Raw genomic sequence first — 12,393 nt, forward strand, 5'->3', positions numbered from 1 at the left:
GCTTTGAACTGCACCCAAATGTCTCATGATAGTTTAGAGTTATACTACATTACTGGCATTGTGGATCCATTTTAGTCATGGTTGTGGATATTAAAAACTATCTATCCATAAAGGACAACGATGGAGTATCCATGAGGAATACTGGAAATTTAGTGACATGGTCTTAAAGAAACTACACAAGAGATTTCCAAAATTCTTTCTTTTTTTTTTTAATGTTTTTATTTATTTTTGAGACAGAGAGAGACAGAGCATGAGCAGGGGAGGGGCCAGAGAGAGAGGGAGACACAGAATCGGAAGCAGGCTCCAGGCTCTGAGCTGTCAGCACAGAGCCCGACATGGGGCTCGGACCCATGGACTGTGAGATCATGACCTGAGCTGAAGTCAGACGCTCAACTGACTGAGCCACCCAGGCGCCCCTCCAAAATTATTTCTAAGCAGCAAGGGCCCTGACTCTAAAGGTGACTATTTTGACAAAAATTGGAGAAGGGAAGTGTGTTAACATTTAGTCGGGTTTTCTGAGAGGCAGTCTACCATAATGTTTATGTGTATGAACCTGGGTGTCAGGTTGGCTTAGATTGAATTTCTCAATTTCTGCGTACTTTCGGATCCTTATCTAAAAAATAGGAATAATAATGTTGACTCACTCCTAGACTCATGAAAACAATATGAATTATTAAAAAGAAAAACACCAAACCAGTACCCGGCACATAGTAAAACCAGAAATAAATGTTAAATATTGTTACTATTATGATATACTCATATAGATTTATATAAATCTTTCAGGTAGGTACATTTTCCCCATCTTACAGTTGTGTATACACCCTTACTCTTAGAGGGATTAATAACTGGCACGAAGTTCAGAGAAACAGTAAACTGGGCCAGGAATAAAACTCAGCTATTAATGATCAGATTTCTCCTACTTCCTGGGTCAACTATTTAAAATATCTGAGACATATCTTAGTTCCTTTTAATAGTCCTTGCTTACTGGAACCAGCTTGATCCCTGATGGGCAAAGACGAAATTAATTAGATCTAGAAATCTGATTCTGATAAAATTTGCCAAGAATCTATCTTTGATTTTACTACTATCATTAGTGCTGTTTACTAGATAATTCTTTCTCTCTGCCTCTGATTGCACAGTAGGATTATATTCCCCTGCCCACTTTGAAGTTACACACGGCTATGTGACTTACTTTGGCTAGTGCAATAGAAATGGAAGTGACTTGGCCCACTTCCAGGAGGAGGTTTTAGGAGTCAGCGTGATTCATCATGTCCTGTTACCCCGGCTTGAATGATTGCAGAATACCTTGTCAAGATGGAGTTTCTATCACTGGACCAGCAATGGACCCGCAGCATGACTGAGAAATATTCCTTGTTGTTTTAAGCCACTGAGATATTAAGGTTCCTTTTTTACTGTAGTATAACCTAGCCTGTGCTGACTTATGCAACTATCGACCAAAACTGGAACACTGAATAGCCAGTAAGGGATTTTTAAAGCTCACTATAAAAAGGGGGAGATGTTAAATCATGATTGCACAGAGCTGAATACACACCTTCTGTGCTCTCCGTTTGTCTGCTCGTTGATTTTGGTGGTAGATCCGACTGAAGTTAGATACGATCACTGGAACAGGTAGAGCAATGACCAAGACCCCACTCAGTGAACAGATGGAACCAAATATCTTCCCTGCTATGGTTTTTGGTACCATGTCACCATACCTGGGTTAGAGAAAAAAACATGGTTTTAAGTCACAGAAATTTATTTTCACCTGCTACAAATAGCTTTTTACCCGAAGTCAAATGATTTTTTAGACCAATCTATCTCTACTTCATGACTACCATATACATGGGTTAAGACCTTAATAAACCAGAAATTATGAATATCTGAATATGAAAAAATTATCTTTCAATATTGCAGGAATTGATTCCAATATTTAGATATCTCTTTGATTGGAAAATGTTTTAAGCCAGATGATGTAATGATAGCTCTTCAGTTTGTCCTTTATATAATATGGCAAAATTCTTCACATTTACTTAAAAAAATTTTTTTTAACATTTACTTATTTTTGAAACAGAGAGAGACAGAGCATGAATGTGGGAGGGTCAGAGAGAGAGAGGGAGACACAGAATCCAAAGCAGGCTCCAGGCTCTGAGCTGTCAGCACAGAGCCCAAAGCGGGGTTCGAACTCAGGGACTGTGAGATCATGAACTGAACCGAAGTCAGACGCTTAACGGACTGAGTCACCCAGGCGCCCCTCTTTACATTTATTTATAGTTAGTATTTCCATGCTGAATTTCATAGTCTAGATAACATCTCTTTCCACTTAATTTTTTCAGCATTAGATTGGTTATGAAATTTAAGTAGAAAAAGTGTTATATCACATTCTTTTTATCAGACATAATCACTTAAAAAAAGCTTTCCAAGGTCTCATTAACTTCTACTTGTTAAATACAATGGTTATTTCTTCATGATGATCTTATTCAATCTCTCATTTGTACTTGATTAGTTTTCTCTCTTCTTGGAACACTTTCCATTGGCTTCAGTATTGGAAAATTCCCTTCGCGGTCCTCCTAACTCAATGGCTGTTCCTCTGTCTTCTTTTCTGGCTCCCCACTGCCCCTTATCTGATTTTTAAATCTTGGAGTAATTTAGCTCTCAGACTCTTACTTTCTCCATATAAACCCTTTCCTATGTGATATCATCCAATCTCATAGCTTGCAGTTGTTGCTGATACCCTAATTTATATTGACAACCCTGATGTCTACCTAGAAAATCAGACTCATGTCTTCAGTGGTCTAGTCTGATTTTTCCTACCCCTGGATTTTTAAGAACCAATTAAGAGCCAATTAAAACAAATTAGCCAATAAGGAACTTTTATTTCCCTAGCTTCCTCTGCCACCCTCAAATCTGTTCCTCCCACAGTCTATCACCTCCAATTCCATGGAACTGCAAACCACTCAATTGCTCGCATCAAAATTGAAAGAGTTACCTCAATTCTCAGTCACGCATCTCATTTTTGAGCTAGTCTTGTTATCTCTGACCAAACTGAATTATGTCCTATTATGGTCTATTTCCTCAACCTCCATTTTACCACAACAATCCAAGCAATCATCATTTCTTGCCAGAGTGATGGATAGATATAGCTTCTTACCCTAACTCTCTCCTTCATATTTACCACTTTACAATTCATGCCAACATAGCAGTCGGAGTTATGGTTTTAGAATGGAGAGTGCACTGGTGCCACTTTGCTTAAACCTTCTAATAGACTTGGAACTAAAATAGATCCAAACTCTTCAGTTTTATCTCCAAGGGCCTATACCATTTAATTACCACCTGTATCTCATACCACCTTGCACCAAGTCTACTGTCTTCCAGCTATGCGGGCCATCTGGCTTTTTGTCCACAATGTGCAGCCCCCAGATCATCATTATTCAGGTTGAGACTTAAATGTCTCCATTCCAGAAGTTATTTTCTGGCCACCTTATCCATAGTGGTCTTATTCTCTCCCCTAGTCATTCTCTTTAACATTTGCCCATGTAATGACCTTCACAGTACTATTAACACATGATATTTTATAACTTATTAACATATTTATTTTTTGACCACCCACCGGCCCTGCTGACATTAGAATATAACCTTGACAAAGCAAGATCTGCTCTATTTAGTCCGACTAGCACAAAGCTGCCTCAATAAATATTAGTCAAAGAATCCATTTTCTCTACCTTATTGATACAGAGTTCTAAGAATTCATTTCTGGAGAGGGGGCAAGAAGGATGTCTTTTGATCGTATTACTGCAGAGGCTGCCTGGCTGTGCCTGTAGAGCCCCAACCTCTCCATGTTCACTTCAGGGGTCTGGGGTGCTCAGCACTCTGAGCACTCTGAGCTCAGGTTTTGGAATCCAGACTCAAGGAGGTTTAGGAGGACATGGGGATGCATTACATCTTGAAGGGTGGCCCAGGAAATGATCACTCTGATTTTGTTTTGTGGGAAAACATTTGTGTGTCAATGTGGGAGAGGGAAGTTGCAGGGTTAATTGGCCCAGGAAAGGCTGGTGGTGACAGCCTATTCGATAACCCATTCCAGGCTCTGGTCCCAGTTACTCATTCTCGTCAGTGTTTGTGGGTGATCAGCAGTTGAGCTAATTCACTGTAACTAAAATTCCCACAGGTTTTGGCATCAGAATGGCGGTATTAATTAATAGTGAGACAAACAGACAGACAAAAGAATAGAATAAATCCGGGAACTGGAATGCTGTGTCCGTATGAAACAGGGTATTTTTCTGTAGTCCATCAGGGAAGTTAAGTTATAATCTGAAGTTTATGTTAGTAAGGAAACAGTCACACATAGAAGAATTTATAAGGTGAACGATCAAGTCTTGAGGACTTTTGTCCTATAGGGATCTGTCAGTGGAATTGGAAGATCAATGTTTTATACAATGCTGTGTGCACGTGAGCCAATTTCTATGTTTGCCACAGTTTACATTGAGTGCCCAGCCATATTTTAAAGACATCTTTTTTCTCTTTGCACTGATTGTACAGTAGGTCCTGGATAAGTCTGAAACACACAAGCAGCTTTTCAAAAAAAAAAAAAAGGGTGAGGGGTTGATTTTAATGTCTACCAATCAGGATCTAGAAAGATTTTCTAAAAGGAGAAAATAAATAAAACTCAACTATGTTTGTTGTGGCCAGAATAGATAAGCATTGAGTCCATGCAAATAAAATAAACCTTGTAAGATATAAATACATAAAATAAAATAAATAAAATAGTTAAATGAACACAAAATAAAGTTTTTCCTGTCTTTCTCTAAGAGATTTTTAAAAATTAGTATTTATCAGCTATTTTTGTATCCTAGGCTCACTATATAATAGAGTAGGCAAGGCTAGCACTCTTGTAATTATTAGAGGAAATTAAGGGCTAAACTGTGTGGTATGGACCCAAAGCTCAGTAAGACTTTAAGAAGACAGAAGGTTTGTAAGTTCAAGTAGCAGGCTGTGGTGTGGCAGGGATGGAGGCTAATCATATGTTCAGAAAGACCTTACCTCAGAGAAGAGGAGAGAAAATAGACTCTGAGGGACTCAGTCAAAGGAATTCTGAGCCAATTGATAAAGCAGGTTTTCCTGGGAAAGCGATTTTTGACAAAGTGCCCAGGATTCAACTAGAGAAATAATCACTGCAAACCCTTTTTGAATATAAACAGAGATTATAATATAAATAAATACATAAAGCAGAAAGTGAACTTGGTACTCAGAGGGCAAAGTGAAATTTCTTGTACAGTTTGTAACAAAAGGGTAGAAAGTAAAGATATGAGCCAGCTTGCTGAAAGGCAGAAAATTCATAGTCTAGAAGGATCCATAAGGAAAAAAAGATAACAGATAGAATAGGGGTACTTTAATGTCATGAAACTGTGCTAATCTGCATCAAATGCAATTACATTTATTATTTACCTCCACCGTATTTGTTTTACAATCCAAATTTTCTTCACAATCAAAAGTAAAGGTGACCCTTGAGGTGACTGGCCAGGACTGCAGTGATTACGATGGGAAGCAGAAGGGACCACAAAGTGCTCGTTGGAGGGGGCATCTTCTCCATCTTTTACTCTTGAGTCAAAGGACAGATCTTTCTCAAGATACAGAAAATGAGGATGGGCCCCAAGTCTCCGCTGTTGTGAACCTAGGGTAGAGGGAGATGGGAGGAGGGCACAGGGAGCAGAGAGGGCAGGGTGCTGCCGTTGGGGCCGGGGGGGGGGGGGGGGGGGGGGCGGGCTGCCCCTGATTGCTTGCTAGGACACCCTTAGGCTGATTTGCCAAGAAGCACCTGCCATCTCCTTCCACAATCCCCTTGGAACTGTATCTATTGCCCTTTCTGCTCTTCTTCCTGTTCCCCACTTCTTTTCAAGATTGGACTGCTGTTGATATTTGCAATATTTTAAGCATATTTCACTTGTTTGAATATGCTGGAGAATCACCACAAATACACAGTGTGATTTGCATCTATTCTTACATTGTCTGTTGTGTCTCTCTTCTCACTTAGGATAACCTTGAGAATGGAAGTTTTATCTGCAAACTTATAATTGGGCACAGAATCTACCGGGGATAGGAAATAGCTCTCTGGCAAAACCATCTGCTTTCCTTTGTTTAACAAAAGATCTTTTAACTAGTATTCATACTTGTAGTAAGAAGCAAAATAGCATTATACACCTCAGGAATCATACCTCAAACTCGGTGGAGGAAAGGCTTAGAATAGAAAGCTTCATAATGAGAGGTGACACTCTAGCTAACTGATCATGTAGTTTAAGTATTGCCTACAATACTGCCATCTTTTAATGATTATTTCTATCCAAGGCAAGTTGTTTACTGGTTGGTATTTTATTTTTTTTGTTCCATATAAAAGCATGCCTCATTTTCCTCACTCCCTACTCTTAAATTTATGCTAAGCCCAGCAATATTATATATTCTAGTCTTTCTGATTTTGTTCAGAATTTAATATTATTTCTCCAGTCTTCAAAAATCCATTTCCCAAGAAGATTTACACTAAAACTTTATGTAGATGTGGTTTTGTTTTCATAGAGACATTTTTTCCTATATTTAAATAAAATTTATTAAAAGATTATAAGGGGCTTCTAAGGTCTGCTAAGATAAATATTGAATTCCTAAAAGATAGAAGAAAACAGGGGAGAAGATAGCATAATATAAAAGGAATCACTCTCCAAAAGTTTTGCATAATAAAAATAAGCAGACTTGAACTCTGTTCATTGAAAGGAAGCTTTCCCCATCTTTCTACTTTCTTCCATTTCTCACTTCCTTCCACTTGTTCCTACATTTGCCATGTAGAGCCAGTCCTGTTTCATTCTGCTTTTTTTTTTTTTTTTACCCTGGACATCTGCCAAACCTGATATTTACTGCTCCTTTCCCTCCTCATATCAGTTAAAAAGGTACAACATGGAATTGTTATTCACGTAAAAATCTTAATTCTAAATTTTCACATACTGCCCCAAATACTTGTTTAAGATTATATCATTTGTCATGTGTTAAAGACCATATTGAATGGAAGACCAATTCCCCAGCAAAGATTCAGTTATTGGTTCTTGAACATTTTACTCTTAAATGTCATTGAAAAGTTTCTGCAAAGTACTTAAATTGTGCCATGCACTCAATGATGGAGAAGGGGCTAAATCAGGTTAATTCAGACAAACAGGTAGAATGCATATACCTTCCATCCATCCATCCATCCATGCATCCACCCATCCATCTATGTATATTTAAACATAATATATTGCAAAGCAAATTTTATTAATTTCCACACAATTTTTCCCTTTTTGGCATTTGTCCAGAAATCCTATGGCTAAAGTGTGCTTGTCTTTAGATCTCAAATGGAGAAGTAGTTCCTGGAATTTTCTTATGCAGTGTTCAAACACAATACTGTTAGCTTCCTAGTCCTATTCATATAGTTTCTATTTTTTCTTCTCTTTTTATTTGAAGAGTATAAATGTAGGCTCATTTTATAAAAGAGAAATGTTATATAAGCAAACCTCCCCAGCTAAGGAATGACTTTTCATCTGTTAAGCTATTTCCCATGGATACTAAGAAAGAAAACAAAAGCTGTGTATTTTATAAACACTCATGAAGGTAGGAAAGATCTTCAAATAACAGGAAGGAAATACTTATTTAAATATAAACCTCAATGCTTACTGTAACTCAATCTCTCACTCTCCCTCTTTCTTTTTCACAATGAAAAGGTCTTAAATTGCTAGGTAGAAGGACTTGAGTGAATGGATCCTATGCAGCTGCACAGAACTCTGGGAGCACCTTGTACATTGTGTAGGGCAGGTGCTGGTTCAATAAAGCTGTGCTTCAACTACTACACTAGGGGGAAAAAAATCTCACAACTTCATAGGGGACATGAATCTGTATTTGGAAATGTAAGTATTTGAAAAATAGGTATCTGCTATTATATGTCTGAATGTGTCTCCTCCAGATTCATACCTTGACATCCTAATGCTTAATATGATGGTATTAGGAGGTGGGGGTTTGGGGAGTTGATTAGATCATGAAAGCAGAGCCCAAACAAATGGCATTCTTATAAAAAGAGGCCCTACAAAGCTATCTAGCCCCTTTTACTGTGAGTTCACAGCAAGAAGGGCAGTCTATGAACCAGGAAACAACACCTCACCACCACACTGAATCTGTTGGTGACATAATCTTGAACTTCTCAGCCTCCAGAGCTGTGAGAAATACATGTTTGCTCTTTATAAAGTACCAAGTCTGTGGTACCAAGTCAGCAGCCTGAATGGACAAAGACAGTATCCTTAAGAAATTAGATGAAAGTGATATGTATAATAATAACCTGGTAAAAGCTATGAACTGTCCGTGTGTGTGTGTGTGTGTGTGTGTGTGTGTGTGTATTTTACCTACTGATTTTGTGTTTGAATTTTCTCCTAGACATGACCACTGGTCAGAGAAGTCTGTGAACTCCTTTCTTCTGACCTGAAATCTGGATCACTTCTCAACTAATCATTCTATCCTTTAGGGTCTTAGTGGCTAGTTATTTATGGATCTTCTGATATCAGTTTGGCATCCTAGAAGGATCATAGTTTGATGGCTAATTTTTTTATAGTAGCTGCAATGTTTGCAAATAGCAAATGACTTTTCTTTAAGTGTTGCTATATAACACCTGCTTGTGGTATGCAAATTGTTTGCCAGAGAGGCCCTCATATTACTTTAACAATAGACAGATTTCTCTTTGACATTTTAAAAATCAATATTTGCCTAAAAAGCTGCTCTGATTTTGTTTCCACCTCCCTTGCCTGTAGGATTAATCCTACACTATCCTAGATGCGTTGAAAACTTGAGAAGCTTTTGGATTATCTCAGGTATCTAGTTATTTAAGATACTCTGTGTTCTCTCCTATTTCTTTAAGTCTAAGCTGAATTTTTAGCTACTGTTCTTTTAAAAATGTATGTTTCCTTTTCCTGTTGTTCAAAACGTTAATAATTTTAGCATCTACTTAAAAAAAGGGGGACAGCTAGAGGACACCTCAGCTTCATTAGCGGTTCTTAACCAGGAATCAATGGACTCTTAAGGAATTCATGGATAAAATTCAAGTGGTTAGAGAACTCCATGACAGTGTGTCTTCATAGGCATTTTCCTAAAAGTTTTCAGAGCTTTTATTAAATTATCAAAAGTTTATGGCTCAAATAATGTTAAACACTTTGGGTTGACTATTTAAGGGCTTATCAGTCAATGTCCTATATTGTTGAGATAAATGTTTGAACACATATGGCACAAAGGAAATGCTGCAAAAATATTATTTTACAACTGCATAAATCCCAAATACCCACTAGAGGGCATAAAAACCTAAATGAAAGTTGGGAAGCCAACCAGGATCTTTTTTGGTTTTCCTAAGCTGAGAGAAAAGTATTTCCAGTAAATTGCCTGTACCAATTCCTTATCTTTGCCTACACACATCCAATATTTAGGATATATTTTGGGCATCTTATTCCTCTGGAAATAGTTTAACAGGACAAAACCTCACCAATTTCATAGATTATCTATTTTCATGGTGTTTCCAAAAAGATGCAAAATAATTCTGACAGCTTTTTCTACTTCTTTCAGAGAGACAGGGACATTTCTGTAATGTGAGATATCACTAAAGCGTAATTTTAAACACGGAGCCCTTTAACCAAGACCCTCAGTGTGAAAATTAGGGTAAATTAAAGGATTGAGTTTGCATGTAGAAAAGGGGAAAATTGAGGAAAGGGCCAAAATGCTTTTAGCACATCTATGCACATTTATACTCTGAGCTCTCTCAACGTTAGATTTCAGTCGGGCTTGCTAACTGTGTGCCTCTGGCTTGTGCCTTTTTCTAAAGCAAATTCTTTTCTGACTCCTGATTTTTTTCTTTGCTTTTAGCCTATTACATGATCACATGAGGCTTTAAAGGTTATAAATGAAACATATGATTATGACCGAATATCCTAATAAAGTGCTTTTTACCTAAATGAATTATCATCAGTAAAAGTCTTTATAGCCTCCTTTAAAGAGTGTTTCCTTATTTTCAAAGCATGCTAATCAGAGCCTAGATTTGTAATATTTACTTTATTCTTCATTTTTAACAAAGCTATAAAAATGCATGTACGACTGATTACTGTGAGGCACACACTATAGAAACACTGGGGGTTGGCTTCCCCAGCTGTAGGACCACCGGAAATGTATTCTCCCGCTTTGGGTTTTGAGTCTTTGTTGCCTGGAGCTATCCTGTCACCCTCACAGAGCTCAGAGTCTGATCCTGTCATTCTCTCTCATGAAAGCCTTCATTGTTGCTCTATCACCTGCAGGAAAAAGCTCCAGCTTTTTAGCATGACACACACAGCTCCTCATGACTTGCCCATCCCATCCTCCACTGCTCACCCACACACACCCTATGTTCCAGTTGGAACAAATCACTTCCAGTTACTGGCATGACTTTCCATTCCTGTGTCTTTGTATATGTTGTTCTTTCTAGAATATTCTCCCCTCTCATAAATCCTTTGGGTAAACTCCTAACTTACAGTGATAAAGCTCAAGGATCAGTTCTTATTTGGAGAACTTCTTGACTACGTTACCTCTGTCCAACCAGAGTAATGTTTTCCCTCTCCAGTGCCTCCAATGCTGCCTGCACCTAATGGAGTACAATTAGTTTCGTACAAGTCTGTTTGCTCCTGCTAAACTAGGAGGTCCAGGAGGTCAAGGATCATGTCATCATTATAAACCCAAGTCTAGCACAGACCTTGTCCAGAGCTGAGCAAACAGTTGAAGCCCAATAAATGTTTATTGCTTAAATAAATCCTCCAGGGAGAGGTCTGATGGTAAACAATAAATGTGGGAAGGAGTGAAGGGGAATACACATCCACTGCTCTTTTTCTTTTAACCAGAGTTCCTTTCTTTCTCCAAGCCTGGCACCATCTCATTTCCTCAATATGTCTAAATTCCTCTTTGGATACTTAGATGATATGCCCAGAATAACCTAGTTCTACACTGTCAATTAATCTCACTTTTTATACCCAGAGAAATCATTTTTAACCTACATGATTTTAAATGAACAGAAAAGCCTAGAGAACTGACAGTTTTCCAATGCCTACTTGTTTTTCATTGTCACATGCTTAGCCAACACGTACCCTGCTAGAATTTCAAACTACAAATTCTCCCAAATTTGACAGATTTTGCAATCCTCAGATGCCCAGCAACTTGAAGGAACAGGACTTGTGGTTCTCTGAATATCACATATCATTCTGGGAAATGGCTGGGTCTTCCCATTTCTCTCTCATCTGCTCAAAGATGATGCTAATCTTAGATAGTGAACACTAGCAGTTCTCTGGAAATTCCATTGTTTGGTATCCATTTTCTTAACAAGACCCTTTCTGGTTATGCCTTGGTAGTTTATTGGAGGAGGTATGCTTGTCTTCCCTCAAATGAAAGTTAATTCGTCAAGCATATCAAGGTCCCAGCAAATGTCTGGCCATGTTGGCTTTGGGCTGATTGCACCAGCTTCCAGAGGATGCCTATCTTGGTTTCACATCCCAGGGGTTTCCTCTTCATCACTATCAGAGCTGCTCTCACACCGGGGGCTTTCTTTAGTTAGCTGCTGCTGTTGCTTCCTCTCTTCCTGTCCTTTGAAAAGTAACTGTTGGAGGAAGCTCCCCACCGTGTGTGAGTCCGGGTCACTGCTTCTGCACTGCAGGCGGTCACCCAAGGAGCCAAATCCCAGTGCCATTTAGACAGTTCTGTTTATGAGTTTGTTTTTTTATAACCAGCCACCCAGCTCACTTGCTGATACCACCAAAATTATTCATTGCCTACGACCCATTCAAAGACTCTTAAGTGCCTTTGCCATGGGAAGAAGGGGGAGCTGGTCCCAAGGGTTACGCTTGCAGGGCCAGTCTTATGGGAGAATTCAGCTTGCAGCCGACAAGCATGAAGTGGGGATGTTTATCCTGAAAGTTTTCATTTCTTTCCACCTGAGTTTACACAGTCTCAAACCTATTAGCTATTATAGGCCTCATGACACCCTTAAGATGTCTTTAAGTATTTACCTATTTTCTTTTGGACTGCACTTTTAAAATTACTTATAGATTATCTAGTAATGACCTAACACACCTCTTGTTTCTAATTCTGTCCAGGAAGGCCTGATAATTTTGCCACCTCTTGTCTACTTGAGCTTTACTGAAAAGAATGCACAAAATTCTAACTGTACTGGAGGTTAACACTTGACTCTCTATTAGGGCAGGGAATATGGCTCTGTTTTGATAGTGGTAGTGTCTGACTGAGACTCAAAAGCAGGTTGTGTCCCTCCTGCAGATCTGGAGATTGGGAAGTCCAAGGTTAAGGCATTGATAGAGTTAGTGTCTGATGAGAATTTAC

At 38.6% G+C, this 12,393-nt stretch overlaps 1 protein-coding gene across 1 annotated transcript in view; it reads right to left on the reverse strand.

Moving 5' to 3' along the window:
• The window catches only part of KCND2 (potassium voltage-gated channel subfamily D member 2), a 488,701-nt gene that overhangs the window by 17,047 nt on the left and 459,261 nt on the right, over nucleotides 1-12,393 (reverse strand). The window contains exon 2 of the mRNA XM_040472146.1: nucleotides 1,553-1,715. Within this exon, the coding sequence (XP_040328080.1) occupies nucleotides 1,553-1,715 (163 nt within the window). The remainder of the gene's footprint in view (nucleotides 1-1,552; nucleotides 1,716-12,393) is intronic.

This window comes from Herpailurus yagouaroundi, unplaced genomic scaffold (assembly GCF_014898765.1).
Source record: "Herpailurus yagouaroundi ecotype Mexico unplaced genomic scaffold, PumYag 100, whole genome shotgun sequence".
NCBI lineage: Eukaryota > Metazoa > Chordata > Mammalia > Carnivora > Felidae > Herpailurus > Herpailurus yagouaroundi.